Below are 21,701 nucleotides of genomic sequence, written 5' to 3' on the forward strand. Positions count from 1 at the left end.
GGCCAGCAGTTGACTCCCATTATAGCAAATGCTATTACTATGATAATATACTGAAAAGTCTAACCAAAACTCCAGTGCTATGCTTAAAAAGAAATCACCATAGCAAACTATCAACAGTAACAAATTGTTCCTTTAGTCCCTGCTGTATTTGCCTTTATTGGTACTTATGATTAAGGGTTTCATTAATCTGATGGCTGTTTGAGGTTTTAGTTCTTATAAAAGACAGAACAGAAATTCAGAATATTACAATAGTTCCTGCTTGAAACTTACATATTTATATAGAGGGTGATTCCATACCAATGTTATAAACTTAATAGGTGTATTCTATATCACAAAACTAATGAAAAGAGCTGAATAAACATCGACCAAGACATTTTGCATTATTTGTAAGCTACAGCCTGTGATGACTCAAACATTGGAAACTTGCAATTCAGGTAGAAAGCAAAATGTCAAGAAATAAATGCTTTGGTAACTGGCAAAAGAAGTGCTGTATGATACGATGAGCATTTCACAGCAGGTATAAAATGACCACCATTGTCAAGCAATCTGCAGTGGTGATAACTCACTATTAACAGCCTCACACACTCAGAAGTTCCTGTGCCTAATGATATATGCATATTTGACACATTCCTAGAGTTCATGAACATTTCCCACTGGGATAAAGTACTTGACACCATTTCTTTCAAATGACCTGTGTATTTCTCCTCCACACCAAAGGGACATCATAGAGTATAATCATGGAAGATTTCTACCAGATTTTGCAACAAGTCACAGTACAATATTTCAGTAAGTCTATTTGGAACATCATCATCATCAAATTCCTGCCATGTACCCTCAAGGGGTGTACAGGATACGACAGTACTACATGAAAAAATCATTACTAACTTCCTATCTACAATTTTCCTCCAAATCAGTCTGTTACTTGTCAAGACTCCAACATTATCAGATCTTATATTTCTATCATCTAAGGCACTTTGTACCGTATCAATCCACCTATATCTTGGTCTTCCTCTGGGTCGTTTTCCTGCCAACCTGGCAGAGAACACTTGTTTTGCTAATCTTTCCTCTCCCATTCTATTTAAGTGACCATACCATCTGAGATTAGCTCTGCTAACGCATTCCTGGATGCTGACAATGTCAAGTTCTTTCCTAATATCCTCATTTTTAATATGATATTGCCATTGATGCCATCTGTTCACGCCTCTAATCTTTCTCAGGACTCTCATATCTGCGGTCTCTAGTCTTTGGTCAAGTGTTTTACTTCTGCCACAGCTCTCAGATCCATAAGTTAAAATTGGTTTGAACACAGTCTTGTATACAGCTAATTTAGTGTTCCGACTAATTTCTTTCTTATTCCATATGAATTTATTCAATTGACTTCCCACGATACCAACTTTGCTGATTCTGTTGTCTATTTCTATATTTAGTTTACCATCTTCAGTAAAAATTGTGCCTAAGTAGCTGAAATGTTTTACTTGTTCCACAGGTTCTCCATTCACAACACAGTTGATATTTTCAATGATTCTGCCTATTTTCATTGTCTTTGTCTTTTTATTGCTGACCTTCATACCATATCTATTACAGCAGCTATTCAATTTAGTCAGAGAATCTTGCAGACTTGTAGTGGATTTATTTAGAAGTATAACATCATCTGCATAAAGCAAAGAGCTGACATTAACATCTCCAATTTTGATATCAGGTTTAATACCACATTCCTTCATAATGTGATCCATATAGATAATGAATAACAGAGGGGATAATGTACATCCTTGTCTCACACCAGATTTAACATTAAACCATCTTCCTGTACTTCCTTCAATTCTAACTGCTGACTCACAACTCAAATAAAGACTAAGTATTGCTTGATATAATGCCCCATTGACACCATATAACTGCAGCGTATTGAATAGCTTCTCTCTTGGTACCTTGTCATATGCCTTTTCCAAATCGACAAAACTTAAATACAGATCTTTGTTATATTCCCATGCTTTCTTGACTATTTGTCGTAAAGTGAAGATCTGATCCTGACAGCCTCTATTTGGCTTGAATCCAGCTTGTTCTTCACCAAGCTTTTCTTCCACAATTCTTCTCAACCGTTTCTCAAGTATACTTGCATAGATCTTGCCAGGAACACTGAGTAGGGAAATACCTCTGTAATTCTCACATTCAGTTTTATTTCCCTTTTTATATATGGATACTATGAAAGCTCTACTCCAATCATCGGGAATTCGTCCCTCTGTCCAGGCTTTCTGAACTATGAAGTGCAGCCACTTTAAGACTCTTATACCACCATACTTCAGCATTTCTGGTCGAATATCATCTACTCCTGCTGCCTTTCCACATTTCAAGCCTTTGATGGCTTTTTCTACTTCAAGTATGGATATGTATTCCTGACTGCATGCCTGGTCAGTGTTTTTTATCACTGTGCTGTCCTCACTGCTTGTTTCATTTAGCAGTTTTTCAAAGTAATTACTCCATACTTCAAGGATATCTTTTTCTCCTGTTTTCATTTCACCTTTATCATCTCTAATTTCTTTTACAGCACTCTTTCCTCCATTCCTAAGCTTCTTCAACAACCCCCAGAATATTTTGCCACCTTCTTGATATTTATTTTCTATATTCTTGCCAAAGTCCTCCCATGACTTTTGTTTAGCTAGTTTTACACACTGTTTAGCTTTCTTACATTTGTGTCTGTATTCTGTAAGAGTAAAAGCTGACTTATTTGCCAGGAACTTTTGATATGCTTTCTTCTTTTCCTTCACTGCTTCTTTAACTTCCTGTGTCCACCAGGGAGTTCTGATTTTTTTATCCTTGCACACAACCTGACCACCTGCCTCTCTGGCAGAATCAATCAATGTTTCCTTCAGAGTTTGCCACTGAATCTCCAAGGTTTGATTCCTGTTCTCAAACTCTTTCATTTTCTTTTCAATAATCTTTCTGTATTTTGGTCTACAGTTCACATCTGAGAGCTGCTCAACTTTTATTCGCTTTAAAACTTTCTTACATGTTATTCTTTTCAATATGAAATTCAGTTTTATCCTGCTCAAGACTGAATAGTGATCACTTCCAATTTCAAATCCTCTGTACACTCTGGTGTCCTGCACCAGGGAGAAAACATCACTATCAACAATAACATAGTCAATGAGACTTTTCTTATTCCTAGCCTCTTCTCTCCATGTGAATTTGTGCACATTTTTATGTTGGAACATGGTGTTAGTAATAACCAGTCCATGTCCTGAGCAGAAATCCAACAGATATTTGCCATTATTATTAGCTTTGCTCTTTTCTCCAAATTTTCCCAAAATATTTTTGTATGTCTCACAATCATTTCCTACTCTACTATTTAGATCCCCAACAAGGACCAACTTTTCCTTTTTCATTGTGTCAGTTGCTTTTTCTAAAGCCTCAAAAAATTCCTCCACTTCTACCTTAGTGGAACCTTCTGTGGGACCATAGGCACAAATAAGTCTCATTGTCCAGTTCCCCATTCTCATATTTGCCCACATTACTCTACTTGAGACTGACTGCCATTCAAGAAGATTAGCCTCGTATTTTGTGTTGAATACTATGGCTACTCCTTCTTTTCCTTGATTGTCATTGCCTGAATATAACATTTTGTATTTATTGCTCAGAAAGATCTCACCAGTTTTGGTCTTTTTTGTTTCAGTCATCCCTATTATGTCGATCTGGTACTTATCTAATTCCTCAGCTAACTCCATTTCTTTGCCCTTCAGGCTTCTTACGTTGATAGTACCGATCTTTAACTCTGGTGATGTTGAGTTGGGGTTTGTTTTCAGATTTGTTCCAGTAGCTGACTTTTCGCTGTTCGCCCTGGTTCCCTGGCGAAAACAACGGGGGCCTTGTTTAACCGGGCGACGCCCCAGCCGGCATGAAATTTTGTCATGTTGTACCATCATTTTTTATTTTGGTTTAACCAGTAAGAATACAATTTGGTCGGCTAAATCCCAAATTGCCAGCCCATCCTCGTTCGTTCAGTATCAAAGTAGATACCCAACAGGGTGCACCACGAGAAGGTGAGGATTGGACATTAGGTCAGAAGCCCTGGTCGGTTCTCCGCATTCCTTTAAAGGCTATGTGGAGGTCTCCTCTCAGTTATACAGCTTTGACCCTTAAGCACTCCCAGTTGAGGTGAGAAAATATAAATTTAAGATTTATATTTTTAGAAGCTCATGATCACTTTTATCATTGGTAAAAGTTTTTATTTTATTTATTTTTTTGCTTGTCATAAAAGAAAAGAAACAAAAGACACACCAAAAACTGATCTAGATAGTCTGCACAACATTATCAATGACAATGGGATTAGAGCTATTAATTTTGCCTTCCAGAGGCTTTCAGTTAGTAGTATATACTTTCCCAGAAGAAATATTCATAAAAAAACTTCTCTCTGCAGATGGAACAGTAAGCAATATCATTTTCTGATATTAGCATGTTTGGGGCTAAAACTCTGTCAAATAAAGAAATATTAACCAAAACAGAAATACTAATTGACATAATATTGAAAAATATGAGGATGTAAACATGCAAAGACAGTATACAGGAAATATGGTATTAAACCATCTTATACCTGAGAGAAATATAGAAAATAAATGGACTCAAAAAATTATTACTCATTTAGCAGAAGAAATCCTTCAATTTGCAACAACAGAAAGAAAAGCAAATGGTTCAATAATGTATGTAAAGAAGCTATAAATAAACATAAGTTGAAGTTAATAATGCTACTTGACCCATAGGACCTGCAGGAATTTAACTAGTAAAACACTGTGTTGAGAGAAAAGGCTGCAGAGAAAAAAATTAATTGAAGAAAGTGAAAATAATGGATTTGGATATAAACCACATATTCAAATACTGACTAACAACAATTACCAAGAAAAATAAACTGTTGAGGAATTCAGACAATATTTTGAGAGTACAGTAAATCAATGTAACAGACTATTATGGGCTAAGAGTTGTCCGTTAAATTGCAAATCTTAGGAATAGTATTGAAAATAAAACACTTTTATTGGTATAGTATTAATATATTTTAATGAGAACATTTTTATGTAAATACCATTTTACTTGAGGATTGGGCTTGAAAAAAGCTTCAAGTTTCAGTTGCTTTCCACTTTTATACGTTTCTTAATAATTAACTTAATTATTAAGAAATTACTAAGTTAATAAGCAATCACCTCTAGATCTGGAGATGCATCTATGAATGAGATGATGTCGTCTATGTGTTCTCTAACCACTGATAGTTTTGGGCCAGCTGGAACCTCTTCTTCCTCATTGTCAACCTTTTGATTGCCCCATAGAACATCTTCAGCAGTATCTTCCTGGCTGAGAATTTGGTAGCCTGGGTCGGCATTGTTCAATGTCATTTTCACTGACATTATCTCCAGCTTGCATCAAAGTTTCATGGATATCAGTGGTTTCAAAACCTCTGAAATCGTATTCTGGTTCACTCCCATTCAGTAACTTGGTCCAGCCATTAGCCAATGTTTTAGTCTTTATCTCCTTCCAAGGCAGCAAAATTAAAGACGGCGGACTTGATGTTATATGCACACAAATTTTGAGGTGTCCTGGCTCCTCTTGTATCTTCTTTGGGATCATTTTCATTCTCTAAGACAACCATAACCTCTTCAAGAAACTTCTTATACAACCTCCTGCAGGCAACAGTGACTCCCTGGTCTATAGGCTGTATTATAGAAGTGGTGTTTGGAGGAAGGAAGATACATTTTATTCTTCCATTCCTACTAACCAGCTTCTCAGCATTAGGATGGACTGATGCATATCAAGAAGTAAAACAGCTTTTACATCTTCAGGAGAGATTTTCATGACCTCTTCTTGGTAGTTTTGAACTTCAGGTATGAAGTGATTGAAAAACCAGTTGGAAAAAATGTCACTTGTAAACCAGGCATTCTTTGAGCTAGAATAGATGACAGGCAACTGGTTCATAACATTCTTCAAAGCGCGAGTCTTTCATGCTCTTCCGACTACCATCACTTGAGGCGATGCGTGCCATCGGCATTAGAATAAAGTAGGGCTGAATTGTGCTCTTTGTTTAATTTGTGGCCAGGCGTGCTAATCTCATATCTGTTCACAAGAGTATTTTCAGGAACAGCATGATAGAACAGGCCAGTCTCATCTGCATTGTAAACTTGAGACAAAATAAGACCCTCATATTCAATAACTTAATTGATGTATTTTCTGAAGGGCTCAACTTGTTGAATATTGACGCTCAGTGCTTCACCACATGTTTGCCTGTTCGTAATGCCATGCCATTTACGAAGGTGCCAAAGCCACCCAGCACTTGCCTGGAACTGTATGCCCACCTGCTGTGCCAGTTTTTCAGCAGCCGACCGTAGTTCAACACCACGAACAACAACGTCACTAGACCGCTGTTGAACGAACCACTTGTAAAATCCTACTTCTAAATTCTTATTCTTGGTAAACTTCACGTTTCTTATCTGCCACAGTGAAACCACTTTTGGAACTCTCAATGCTATATTTCAGCGAAAACTGGGTAAGTTTGTCTTTATTTTTGCACTTGTCTGAAACTGTTTGCTTTTTCACCCTGTAAAGTTCACAATCATGAACAACAGATGCACTACTTTCCAGCTTACTTATTAACTCAAGTTTCCGTGCTATGATCAAATTTATTCATTTCCTTTTAACCCCAGACATATTAACTGATATTAATAATGATTGAAAATAGATGTTCTGAGAATTGCTGAAGTGAGATGGAAAGGAAAAGGAGATTTTAGAACAGAGGATGGAATGAGAATAATTTATTCAGGAGAAGAAGAGCAACATCAAGCAGGTGTTGGTATAATATTGAATAAATGAGTGGCAGGATGTGTGGAAGGCTACTGGCAAATCTCAGACAGAGTTTTGGTGCTAAGGATGAAAGTAAAACCAAGAAATATTCTACTTATTCAGGTATATTTACCTACTTGTGATTATGAGGATGAGACGGTAGAGAGAGTTTATGGCGATATAGAACAGGGTTTGAAATGTAAAGAAACAAAAGATATAATTATAATACAGGGGGATATGAATGCAAAAATCGGAAGAGGAAGGGAGGCCCAACAAATCCATATTGTTGGGCCATATGGATTAGGAGTGAGAAATGAAAGAGGAGATATGCCGTTGGATTTCTGTAGAAAACATGATTTAGCAATTATGAAACACTTGGTTTAAGAAACATCCAAGAAGATTGTATATGTGGAAAGCCCCAGGGGAGGATATGAATAGTAGAAGAAATCAGATAGATTATGTTTTGATAAACAAAAGATATAGAAACATTATAAAAGATATGACAACATATCCAGGAGCAGACTGTGATACAGATCATATATTGCTGTCAACTAAGATGAGAATTAATCTAAAAAAGGTAACTGCAGGGAAATGGAACAAATCATGGAACATGGGGTGGCTGAAGATACCAAGTACGGTGAATGAATTCGCAAAGAAAGTAGAGGAAGAAAGGAATGAGAGAATATTCAAGAAAGTGATGATGTAAATGATAAATGAAAGAGTCGGAAGCAAAATATAATTACTGCTACAGAATTACATTTAGCCAAAAAAGAAGAGGAAAGAGAGAAAAGAAAGAAACCATGGATGACGGACAATATTTTGAAGAAAATAACACAAAGAAGAAAGTTAGTTAATAGTAAAACAGAGGAGAAAAAAAGCAGTATAAAGACTTGAGTAGGGAGATACAAAGAGAGATAAGAAGAAAAAAGGAAGTGTGGTTAGATGAAATAAGTAAAGACACAACAGCAAAGGCAGAAAGAAATGACATAAAAGGTGTTTATAAAAACATTAATATAATGACAGGAAGGAGAAAGATGCAAAGGACTGGAGCAGTCACGAATGAAAGAGGTGAAATTCTGATAGAAAAAGAGAAGATATTACAGAGATGGGAAGAATATGTAAGTAAACTTTATGAAGACAGAGAAAGAGGAGAAAATCAAATGAAAGAGCATAGCAGGCAGAGGCTGTACATCATGAGGGAGAAATTGAATCTAGCAATTCAAAAGATGAAAGAAGGAAAATCTCCTGGAATAGATGATATACAGATAGAACTTATAAGGAATATAGGTGAAAAAGGTATGGAAGTGTTATGGCAAATTATTAACGGAATTTATGAGGGACAAGAATTACCAGAGGAGTTTAGAAGATCAATTTTTATTCCCATTCCAAAAAAAGACGAGAGTTTTAGACTGTAACAATTTTAGAACAATAAGTCTTATAACTCACACAGCAAAAATTCTGGCACAAATAATTTTAGAGAGAATTAAGGATAAAATAGAAAAAGAAATGAATGAAGAACAGTTTGGATTCCGAACCAACAGAGAAACTAGAGAGGCTATAACTTGTCTAAGAATTATTGGAGAGAAAACACTAAACCATGGTGGAAAGTTGTTTTGGGGATTTCTAGATTTTGAAAAGGCATTTGATATAGTGAAGCATAAAAGGCTTTTTGACATTCTAGAAAATATTGATATTGACTTTTATGACTTCGAAATTTTAAAGAGATTATATTGGTCACAAACAGCGTCAGTACGTGTAAATGGAGAGGAAACAGGAGAATTCCCGGTGGAGAGAAGAGTTAGACAAGGATGCAAGTTATCACCATTATTGTTTAACCTTTACAGTGAACAGATGCTTAGACAGGCACTTGAGGTAGAAGAAGGAATAAAAATAAATGGAAGAATCATTAATAACTTAAGAGATATGCAGATGATGTAGTGGTGATGGCTGAAAGTGAAAATGGATTACAACAAATTGTTCAAAGAATTGAAAACTCTTGTAAAGAGTACGGACTAAGGATTAACACAAAGAAGACCAAGATAATGATAATGGGCAGAAAAATAGGAGATAATGTAAAGATGAGATGTGGAGGAAAGATTTTAGAAGACATGGATAGATTTCAATATTTAGGTAGCTGGATCTCAGAGAAAGGAACTTCAGAGTTGGACATTAGAAATAGAATAAGCAAAGCTAAATCAGCATTTATGGAAATGGAGAGAATTTTAATAAACAAGAATATTAAAATAGGTGTTAGAGTTGGAATAGTTAAAGCAACAGTTTGGAGTATTGCAAGTTATGGAAGTGAGTCATGGACACTTAAAAAGAGTGCGATGGAAAGAATTAATGCATTGGAAATGTGATTTTATAAAAAGATGGAAAAGATTAGCTATACAGAGAGAGAATATCAAATCAAGAAGTTTTAAGAAGAGTTGGGATGGAAAGAACACTGCTCAAGAATATTATGCAAAAAATGACCAGATTTGCAGGACATCTTCTGAGAGGTTCTTCAGGACACCTGACAAATACTATATTACAAGGGAAAGTTGAGGGGAAGAGAAGACATGGAAGACCAACTAGAGAGTGGTTCATTGACATTGTGGAATGGACTGGTTTCAGAATGATGGAGGCGACAGACAGAAAGAAATGGAGAAGAGCTGCTCATCTGCTGCAACCCTCTTGCCAGAGGATGCTACCAACGACGATGACGAATAATGATTAATAACGGTTTAACTAAAAATTATTACTCCAGCAACAGCCTAAACACCACTTGTTTTGTGCTAGCAATGCTACTGACGCTATGCTACCAAAGCACATGCACGTGTGCACGAAATATCATGATTATACAATATATATATATATATATATATATATATATATATATATATATATATATATATATATATATATATGAAGATGCAATTTATAAACACTGCCAACTGCTTCTGATTAACCGCCATATTATTTTTTAATTATTTCATTATCTGTATTTATTTGTCAAATTATGTCCATTAAATCGAGAGTCTAATATACTAAACAAATCATCAACATCACTAGATGAAAACCTTACATCAGAGGTCCAGTGCTTAGAAGTAAATGTTGAAGAATGAACCCACAATTGAGGAGCCATCTCTGACTGAAGTTTGAGAATATTATTAAAGCACTTAAAAAATAAGGCAGCCAGTGAAAATAAAATTGCGGCAGAACTTCTAAAAATTGGAGGAACATCTTTAACAACTGAGATTTATGAACTTATCAAGCTGATATGGCAATAAGAAATTTCAGTTGATTGGAATATAGCCATATACTGTGTCCTATGTTTAAAAATAGGAGATCCTGTGATCATCAGTAACTGTAGAAGTATCTCTTTCTTTTGGATACTTGCTACAAAATACTGTCTACACTGATCTGGAAAAGTATTAATATATATGCTACAAACACTGTAGGAAAATATCAGTATTGCTTCTGCAAGGGAAAGTCTACAATACATTATATTTTCACTTCTCAACAATTGCTAGAAAAACCTTATGAATTTAATAAAGAATTACATCCATTATTTGTGTACTATAACCATGCATATGACAGTGTACATCAAAATGCACTATGGAATGCAATGGGAATACAAATGCACTATGGAATACAAGATATGTCTCCTCCAGGAACATTTGTCAAGTTTTTAAATAAAATCCCCCAAGGAGATGCTCTCTCACCAACCCTGTTCATTTTAGCATTGGAAAAAGTCATTAGAGATCTAAATGAACGAATAAGGATAGAAAATAAATGAGAACAATATACTATTGGCTTATGCCAATGACATTGTTATCCTTGGAGATGCTTGTGAGGATGTCATACACACTGTCTAATTTAATCAAGGCAAGCCTATGGGTCTTGTCATAAACTAGGAACAAGACTAAATATATTGTAAAATGTTAAGTATATCTTTGAGCGGGTGGATAATTTTAACTATCTACGGAGTCAACATTAGCACCTACTGTGATATGCATCAAGAGATAGAAGAGAGAATCGATAAGGTCAGTTGTGAATATTTGCTGTTTTACAACTACTGAAGTGTAGAATATTACCAAGAAACTCCAAAGAAATATTCCATTTAAGCTATCTGTAACTGATTATTAACTTGTGGTTGTGAAACATGGTCAACAACAACAAATAGAATAAACATCACATATGAAAGAAAGGTATTGAGAAAAAATTTTGAATCCTTTTACAATCAAAATATTAGATTGTATGAATGAAGACATAACCTGTTTCAAAGACCCAATATTCTATCATTTATAAGAAGCAAGAAAATTGAGTGGTTTAGTCATTTGAAGAGCAGATGACCAATTAATCAAACAGGTACTTACAAATAAAACTGACAAAAGACCCACAGGAAAATCCCAAACATGATGGATGTGGTGGTGAGACTTAAAACAGCCAGTTGAACACTCTGCAGTACTAGCTGTAGCTTGTGACAGAAACCGATGACAGCATTAGACCTAATTTGTCCATTAAGCCAAAAGAAAGTCAGTCATAAAATAACAATGTGCAATATACTTATTGTCCTTCGTTTTAGAACACTTATTTAACCTTCTTAATTCCAGTTGTTATTTTTGTTATTTAATCTTATCAGTCTGATTAAGTAAATTTTACCCTCTCTTCTGGCTCAATATTTTTCTTATGTTTTAGGGAAGAAATATAACATTGTGAAGTACAATTCTGTAGATATTGATAATCCATCTAAATTTATTATGACATGTCCAAGGCCTCATTGCAGGAGGGCACCACACAACCCACTATCTGTGCTGCTTAATCCTCTATCTTCACATTATGCTATTATCCATTATATACCACCCATTAATAGTATTTTTATCTGTTAATTGTCACAGAAAAAGTTTGTTTTTCTTGTCAGTATAGACTGCCTTCATACTCATACAGTAATGCTTTCTGTTGACAAGCAGAACTTATGAAATTATTGCATCTTTGGAATTGCAGTCTTTTACTATCAACTGGAGGAATGCAGATGTGTTTTAAGTAGTGCTGCTCTATTGGATTAAGATAATGCACAGACATATTGTAATTCAATTTTACTAGTAGTTATTAGCCATAACATTTATTTGTAAAGTAGGGCAGGATATGAATTTATGTACAGTAAAGAGTCTGCGTGTGTTAGAAAGAATGGGAAGGAAAAGTTTTAATTAGCGCCTTGTAAAGGAATTAAGAAACTGTTTAGCGAATAGTTGTTCAATAGTGTTTATAGAATGTAAAAATTTTACAGTGGTCATATTGCATAATTCAGAAAGTCTGGTTAGAGAGTCAAATTCCAGATGATTGGATCAGAGCTTTCATAGTATCAGTCTATTGAAAGAGGGAAAAAACTGAAATCGAGAATTACAGAGATATTTCCCTACTAAGTGAGTGTTCTTGGTAAGATTTATACAAGTTATACTTGAGAAAGGGCAAAGAAAAATTGTGGAAGAGAGGCTTGACGAAGAACAAGGTGGAGTCGATTTTCACTTTAAGATAAATAGTTGAAAAAAACCTTGAGAATATAACAAGAGTTTGTATTAAGTTTTATTGATCTGGAAAAGGCATATGACAAGGTGCCAAGAGGAAAGTTCCTCAAAACGCTACAGTTATATGATGTAAATAGGACATTATATTGAGCAATACATATTCTGTATTTAAGCCATAAGTCGGCAATTAAATTGATATTATATTATCTATATGGATCATATTATTGTTATGTCATTGTTTTCTCTACAATTTCTAAACTTACGTACCTCATTAATCTCTGTTATCTTTCTAATGTATAGCCTAACTTATTTCTATCTAGGGTTATTTCCTCTTCAGATACTGGCAAATTTGTATTATGCTGCGCCAGCCAGTATCCTATAACAGGAAATAATTCAAGCTCAGGGAAATATTCCTAGATTCATTGGCATACACTCTAATATACAATTCATATACAGTTATATAGATTTTGGTACTTTGCAGTCGTGACCTATTATCTATTCTTATATATATATCCGAAATTCTTCCCGCTGAGGTTCTAATTTCATAAGTGGTAATTTGATATCTCGAATTCAGGCATGACTCAGGCATGTGCAATAAAACATGTTTATTGGAACTAAAAGACAAGTACAACTAAATTGAATCAAAATACTAAAACTTCTAAATCTCATGCTAAGACAGATAAACAATTCTAAATTTATCAAATGCACTTAGACAGATCAAAGTATTAATCATACAAAACAATGACAGCAGTGACAATATTACACTAAATTAAGATCTTCTCATGCATGCTATTCATAAAGTACATATTATACAACTTGTTACTTTCTAAATTAAGGTTATCTACTAAACAAAATACACTTAATCATTTCAGTCACATTCAATTGGAGATTTGTTTCTGACAATTCCTTGTCCAACAGAACTAGCTGTTTCAAATACGAAATCTTTCAAACACAAATTTCTATCTTCTATCACTTCTGTAACATATAACAAAGATCTCTACATCACCCAGTTCCTTCCGAAAGTCTCTTAATTACCACATGTTGTTCTGGTCATCCTTCGATTGGCTATCTCATCGCCTGGCCTTGTGGCTACGTCGTCCTTTCTACTGCTGCTGCGACTAAGGGCTATCTCCGCTCTTTCGATGGGACATCGAGCAACTGGCACGATTCTGCATAGGCTGATGATTCGCATACAGCTCTGTGTGGAATCTTCTCCAGCATAATCAGGAAAGTGGCCCGCTATCCGACATCATTGCACCCTGCTGGCTCATCTTTTCTCCCACCACCAGTCAAGAATCCTTGAGATGAAAATCCTGAAAAAAGCCCTGCAATATGGTGCACGTTGCCTTATATTCTGTGTTCAAGCACCCTCTTTTTTGCTGTATCCTTTTTTGCACGACCCTTTACTTTTAACACCCTTAAGTTGATCCTTTGCTCTTTCTTTTGCTGTTAGGTGCTGTTTTCGTGGAAATGCGCTTAAGTCACTTTCCGCATAAGCTGTACCCTCCGGCATTATGATCGATATGTGCGGTTCGGACGTGACCTTTGAATTGTTACTCATTATCTGTCTGGCGACTTAAGTTATTTTAGATAGCTTATTAGGACACAAATTTAAGCTAATATTTCTTTTACAAAAATCACAAATTTGACATAATTCTCTAATTTAGTCTTCCATTTGACAATAAATATTTCTAATACATTTCACATATTAATGCACGTTCTCATATACAACAAACAAAGTCCTTCTTACTTTCTGCTGGTGTGCAGGTATTATCGTAAATTAGTTAAATTTTCATCTTAGATTCTGAATGAACAACTTGTTAGAAAGTCCCCCATTCAGGATCTAACATTATGAAGGAAAGTGATATTATATCTGATATCAAAATTTCCAATGTTAATTTTAGCTCTTTACTTTATGCAGATGATGTTATACTCCAGTACAAGTTTGCAAGATTGTATGAGCAAATAGAATAGAATAAATTTGGTGTGAAAATCAGCAATAAAAAGACAAACACAAGGAAAATAGTTCCAAAACCTGATTTGAAAGAAAATTCAATGAAGCTTGTGAGATGCTGATTCATCATCCTTATCTCAACATGAATGAAGGATTCATAATTTCAAGAATCTGGAAGAATCATCTGCAGTCAATAAGATTCAGAACATGATGGCAGAACGCCAACAAAAAGAAACCCTTTAGACACACCTGACTCTTATCATGTGTGTCTAAAGGGTATGTTATGACAAAAGTCTTAACTTTTGTCATACTCTAATTCATTGCTATATAGGTCTTTGATATATGATGACCAAAACTATTTCAAGATGAAATTTTTTTGGTTATTGTTTTTTTATTATATTGGATTGAACATTTTAGCATTTCCCACATTATTTAAGTATTTAAGTTTTGTTGATCAGAAAAGGCATATGACAAGGTGCCAAGAGGAAAGTTCCTCAAAACGCTACAGTTATATGAGGTAAATAGGACATATTGAGCAATACATATTCTCTATTTAAGCCATAAGTTAGCAATTAGAATTGAAGGAGGTACAGGAAAATGGATGGTTTGATTTTAAATCATGATGCGAGAAGTGTGCACATTATCTCCACTGTTATAGCTCCAAGCTGTTCAGTGATTTAATTAACTTTGACATTAAAGAGTGTCACACTTGTGGAACACCCTCTGATTGATATGTATGAACATGCTTCTTACTTGGAAGACTCAGCTAGACAGAAAGTTTATAATAAAAAGGAAGGTGCACTTTAAGACTTCTTTTAATATGATTCCATTCTTCGGACTGTGTCATAAGCTTTTTTAAGTCAAAGGACATTGAAACCAGATGTTCTTGTTTCTCAAATGCAGTTCTTATACATGTTTCTACAAATTGACCAAACAATCTAATGTTAATGCTATGTGTGAAAACCATATCATATGTTGGAGAGAAGATGGTTGCTTTCTAAATACCAATCTGACAGCACATGTAGGTCTGCATGTGTTCTCTTGAAGCACATGCAGACCTACTTTCTAAGAACTGGTCAGAGCAGCAGATCAATAATTGTTTGCTTGTGTTGGATCCTTTCCTGGTTTTGAGATCAGTGACTAATGACTTATGCCAAGAATCCAGAAACTCTTCCACTGTAAGTATTCTTTTGTGTAGTTATAGGAGATCCAGATAAGATGATCGAAGATGTTTTTATCATCTTATAATCAATTTTAGTTTCTTCCTTAATGGATAGCTGATTGTTTGGCTCACCCATTTGTAAGTTTGCTTATCTTGTTGTTCTTTCAATATTAAAAATTCAGGGGGATATGAGGTTGGTGAGATTCTAGCAAAATTTTCTCCCTAAGTGTTGACGAAAGTTCTGCATTATGTTTCAAGGTAGACAAATGGTGTGTTCTACCTAATATTTTCTAGATTTTATCCCATACAATTTTTGCACTACTGACTGTTTAATTAATTGATGATGTAGATTGAATCCAACATTTATAATTATTTTTTAATCTGCTACTTATTAACTTACTATGTTAATTTAATCTGCTACATACTTCACTGATAGGTATTTGACAAACTACTTCAGCATTAAATTTTCAGGATAGGAAAAAGTATTCTATTCAGCTTGGTCAATTTTCCACATTAACATCTTTGTAGAAGAATATGATTGCTGTGGGGAAACAGTGTGTAGATTACAGGAAAATTATCACTTCCATTTAATGTTCTCTTTGACATCCCATATGAGCAGTGGAAGAATGGTAGGGTAGCAGATTGTAAGATTTATTGCAGAGCAGCAGTGGGTAGGCATATGGAAAAAGGTATTGAGTCTGTTATTAACAAGGCAGTGGTCTCATTTAATTCACAACCTGGTGGTAAATAAATGGAACATATTGTAATAATAAATATTCAACAGGCAGGCATTGCACAGGTTACTACTTCCAGAGCAGTATTAAGCTGGACACATGGGAAAGAAATATGGATACCCACTAGGATAACAATGCTACCATGAGCAGGACCATCTGCAGTTCTTACCTTATGAATAACATTGAAATACGTTAAGGGAATAATAAATCCCTCATTATTTTAAAGCTAGATGCGAAACTCTGAGATCGAAATCTATTGGAGTTTCATGCCAAAGAACTATCGGCGAGTCCAAGCATAAGTCAACACCTGGGTGTTACAACACTAGGGCAACTCGGAGCAAAGGTGGAGCAAGATCCATCACTATCCTTAATATTTTCTCATAATGTAAAACGCAGTTCCTAGGAGATGTATTACTGTTTTACATTATGAGGAGAAGTCACTACCCAGACCGGTTTTGACCTTTATTGAGGTCTCATCAGTGAGTAGGTAGACCTGGATAATACCAAGGTTTAAATGAACCGAACTTACATATACCCCTACTAATGAATTGCCAAACCTGTGTACCCATATATTATTATTACTCCGATAAAGAGCCAAGAGGCTATTTTTTCGGCGGCGTAAACTCACTGATGAGACCTCAATAAAGGTCGAAACCAGTCTGGGTAGTGACCTCTCCTCATAACAAAAAAAGAGTAATACATCTCCTAGGAGCTGCGTTTTACATTATGAGAAAATATTAAGGATAGTGACGGAGCTTGCGCCACCTTTGCTCCGAGTTGCCCTAGTGTTGTACCACCCAGGTGTTGACTTACACTTGGACTTGCCGATAGTTCTTCGGCATGAAACCCTTAGATTTTGATCTCTGAGTTTCGTATCCGGCTTTAAAATAATGAGGGATTTATTATCCCCTTAACTTAATTTATGCCACCGGCAAAATAGCCTCTTGGCTCTTTATCGTAACATTGAAATACCTTAAGATGTGGTTCTCACTGGGTTTAAATATTTTAAATATCATTGATATTTCAGTGAAACACAACAGTTCCACTGTAAAAATTTTCCTATTGTTTTGTACACTTTTCCAATTTCCAAGAGGTTAAGGACTTACTTTTATCAAGTTTATCTTTACCAGTTGATTTTGTAACATATGGACAGCCATTGCCCATTCTCTGTAAAAATGTTCAATACATCATCTGAGGTATCAGGATCATTTCAGTTTAGTTCACTTTCTGTAGATACTTCTGTATTCACCGAAAGTGAACCAAGGGGGATGTCTAGCCATAATACCCTTGCCATAATTTTCTTGACAAGTGAGTTCTTAAACAGGGTCATTTTAGGAGATGCTTCTGGAGTTAGATCATAATTGGTTGTGTGATTGGAAAAATTAGGAAAAAAACAGTTCTTTCAGAAAGAGATAGAAGAAAAGTTGTATAATATTAATATAAATGAAGATTTTGATAATAACTACCAATTAATAACTGAGATAAACCCTACTAAATAATGCCAGGGAAATTCACAGAATTAATCAAAAGAAGGATGAAAGAAAATCATCTGAAGAAATCTTAAACCTTCTCAGAAAAAGAATAGAAATGAAAAGAGATCTAGATAATAGAATAGAATTCTCAGAGCTATATAAAACAATAAGTAAAAGGATGATATAAGAAATTAGAAATTTCAGAAAAAGAATTACAAACAATAGAAAACAATATGGGTTTAAAAGAAGTGAGAATAATTAAAGATAAATAACAGATCATAAGAATAATATCTTTCTATGTTAAATTATATGGTGATTCCCAAGACAAACCAATATGAAAACAAAAATATAATACCCCTAATGGAAGAGGAAGAAATATGCCGTGATGTTTTAAAAAAAGTTGAGTGTGCAGAAGGTAGCATGAGTAATGGAAAGACACCAGGTGATGATGAGACACCAATAGAAGTTCTGAAAGCAGGTGGTGAACCAGTTATAACTATATTAAATAAAACTTATACATCCTGCCCAAGACAGAGAATACCAGAGTTGGAATAATGCTATCCTTATTATAATTTTTAAAAAGGGAGACACAGAGAAGATATTAAAATTTTCCACCTATCAATATATAGATTTTTTACAGAAAACATTAGCAACTAGATTTTTGCCATCCACCAAAACAAGCAGGATTCAGAAAAAATTACAACACTGTTGATCATATATATGTAATAAGACAAATCATTGAAAAGTTAAATTAATACTAAAAACCCTTGTTCAAAATCAATAAATGTAGCATGTATTGATTTTGAAAAGGCATTTGAGTCAATCTCAACATTAGTTATTTTGGAAGCCCTATAATTCAAGGAATTAAAATTTATATTGACATACTTAGTCATATATGTAAAAATTCGACTGCATTGAATATAACATCTCAATTCTATCTATATTCAACAGTTATTTGATGAACTTAAGTACTTGTATATGATTGATGGACTGTACTTAAATGGTTTTGGAGTTAGATGCTTGGAGAAAGTGATGTTCAGTGACAGTTTGGAAGTGCAAAACTAGGGAAAGTAGATTGGGGGGGGGGGGGCAATCAAGCATGTGTCCAGCCTCCCCTGGGATAGATAAGTATAGGTACAGGAATAATTGTGATGAGCAGGATGCAGTTTTCCAGGTTTCGAATCTGAATGGGCAGGTATTGACATTATGTAAGGGTAACTGTGGGCCCAAGGGGATGTTGAAATGTATCCATCAATGCCCGAATTATCAGAAATAAAGGAGGGGAGGTTATAGCATTGGTCAGCTCAACTTGGCCAAAAATTATTGGCATCATTGAGACCTGATTGTTGGAGAATGTAGTTACAGAGATAGAATGTAATGGATATTGTATTTTCAGAGAAGATAGAAGAAACAGGGTAGGAGAAGGGGTATTATTGGTAGCTGAAGAACTTCAACCAACAAAAATAGAAGTTAAGGAAGAGTGTAGATCTGATGGAAATAGTTCATTTGAAGCTGTCTGGTGTGAGATATAGGCTAATAGGACAAAATATATTGTTGGTTGCAGTCTTGTCCTGGGAGATTGCTTAATGTGAAAAATTTCACTCAAGAAAGGTTTATTATTATCAGGTTTGGTCCCATGTGCTGTTATTATCTATTAGCTAGCTAGCCTGTGTCATTAGATAATAATAGGAATTATTATAATTTGTGAAAATACTATTTAGCCTGAACCAAGCTTGTTCTTCCTCATCTTTCTCAGCATTTTTTTTAACATCTCCAGCATGTTTGTGTGTTAAACTCTCATCAGAAAAATTCCTTTGTAAATCTCACTTTTAAATTTGGCCATTTTTATAGATGGATACTGTGAGTGCTCTACTTCACTCATATGGATTCGGCCTTCTGCAAGGTCCTTCTAACTTTGCAGTGTAGCCAATATATGTTTTTTCTTATTCTGTATTTGTGCATTTAGCTTTGAATATTATTGCTGTAGGCAAAATGTATTAATTACCAATGTTCTGCCAAAATCCTTATCTTTGGTTTTTATTATCACTTACTTTGTGGTTACTTTTACATTTTTGTACATTTTGTTCCATTCCTAAGCTTTTTCAGTAATCTCCAGAAAATTATTTGTCATTGTCTCATTTTTTTTATGCACTTTGTTTAGCTGCTTTTAATTTTTGTAATTGTCTTTTGCTTTCTAAGAGCTCATGCAAATTTCTGATATTTTCATTTTTGAAGAAAAACTTAACTGCATAGTAAATTGAAGAAATGAAAGAACTTTATTTTAAATATGTCACATTCAAATTTTTCAGTCACTACAAAAAGATTTGTTCTCAAGATTAATCTTCACCCTTTAACTCTAGAATACTAATCCACTAACTTTTAATATATGAAAAAAAAAAGTTTTCAGAATTTTTCAAAATTTTTTTTTTTTTAAAAATGCATTGTTTTGTGTTTTTTTTTTGCCATCTTGTTTTTAAATTAAGCTACACATATTGATCTTGAAAATGTTTTCTAAATCCAGATTTTAAAACATCTACAGCTTAATCTAGGTTTAAAGGAAAAGCAGTCTCCTTGGAACTTTTCCTGATATGCTAATGATGTGTACTTGTTTCCTCTGCTTTGCTCAATCGTCAATTGACTTTTCTTTCTTGCTAATGCTCATGAGGTCTGTATAGTGCACCAACCGTGATGTATTAAGCTTCTTAAAATGTTTAATGTGAACATTTTAACGATGATGAAATATCCATTTTTGTTCTATTTTTGTAAAAATATAGGTCATTTGGCATTTGTATCAGAAGTGTCACAAAAAGTAATATAATTTTTTGTGACACTTCAAAAAAAGTAATGGCATGGCACTACTTAATACTCTTGCATTAAGTGTTACATCCTTAAAGGTTGCAATTATTTATTTATTGCTTTATAACTCTTTGGAAATTATGTACATGTTAATAAAGTTTAGGTTTAATTTCAGGTAATGTTTACTGGGGTACAAAAACTACATTATATGCAAGTGGAGAAGATGGAAAATATCATTATGTTATCCTCCAAAATCTCAGACATTTATCAGCTGTAGCAGTGAATCCAGTTTTAGGGTAAGAAATATTGAAATATATTTCATGTCATGCAGTTAGTTATTGATAGCTTGCAAGGTTGAAAGGTACTTTTTTTTTTTTCTGTTTATTGAAAACTATGTTTAAAGACAATAATCAAAAGTTTTATATTTGTAGTGAGTTATACAAGAGTGAAAAATTTGGTAGAAAAATAAGTTAAACATATTTTTTGAAAAAATCCCCTTTATTTCTCAACATAGTCTCCATCGAGGTCTACACATTTGGTCCAGCGAGTTTCCAATTTTTTCATCCTATCTGAAAAGTAGGATTTGGCAAATTATGCAAAATAGTCATTGACAGCCTTGATGACATCCTCATTCTAAAAACGTTTTTCCCCGCCGAGCCAAATTTTTAAGTTTGGGAACAAAAAGTGACACGAGGCCAAGTCCAGAGAATACAGTGGATGAGGAACCAATTCGAACCTCAATTCATGCAATTGCGACGGCCAGTGTGTGGCGCATTGTCTTGATGAAAGAGCACTTTTTTTGTGCACAAATCTTTGGCCATTTTTTCTTCAGTTCTTCTTTTAAACGGTCCAATAATGATCATAATAAACTCCTGTTATTGTCTTGCCCTTTTCCAAATAGTCTATCATGATAATTCCTTGGGAATCCAATAAAACAGTGGCCATCACCTTCCCAGCTGACAAAACAGTCTTTGCTTTTTTTTCGGTGCTCTTTCACCAGGCATTGTCTGCTGTTTTGATTGCTGCTTGGACTCGGGTGTGTAGTGGTGGATCCAAGTTTCATCCAGAGTCATGAATTGATGCAAAAAATTATGCATCAATTCATGACTTTTCATGACATCACAATTCACGACAAAAAATTATGCATCAAAACATTTTACGACAAACACTGTCGTAAAATGTTCTTGTATACGTTTTTGATTGACAGTCAACAATCACAGTCCCCATAACGTATACAGCTTTTTCATGTGCAATTTTTCG

At 34.5% G+C, this 21,701-nt stretch overlaps 1 protein-coding gene across 2 annotated transcripts in view; it reads left to right on the plus strand.

Moving 5' to 3' along the window:
• LOC150109676 (low-density lipoprotein receptor-related protein 1B-like) overlaps positions 1-21,701 on the plus strand; it is a 361,753-nt gene that overhangs the window by 200,786 nt on the left and 139,266 nt on the right. For both annotated transcript variants that reach the window (XM_090409647.1, XM_090409653.1), the window contains exon 16: positions 20,617-20,737. In XM_090409647.1, coding sequence (XP_090265773.1) covers positions 20,617-20,737 — 121 coding nt within the window. The remainder of the gene's footprint in view (positions 1-20,616; positions 20,738-21,701) is intronic.

This window comes from Typopeltis vanoorti, chromosome 2 (genome assembly GCF_054136105.1).
Source record: "Typopeltis vanoorti isolate ZY-2024b chromosome 2, IOZ_Tvanoo_1.0, whole genome shotgun sequence".
Lineage (NCBI taxonomy): Eukaryota > Metazoa > Arthropoda > Arachnida > Uropygi > Thelyphonidae > Typopeltis > Typopeltis vanoorti.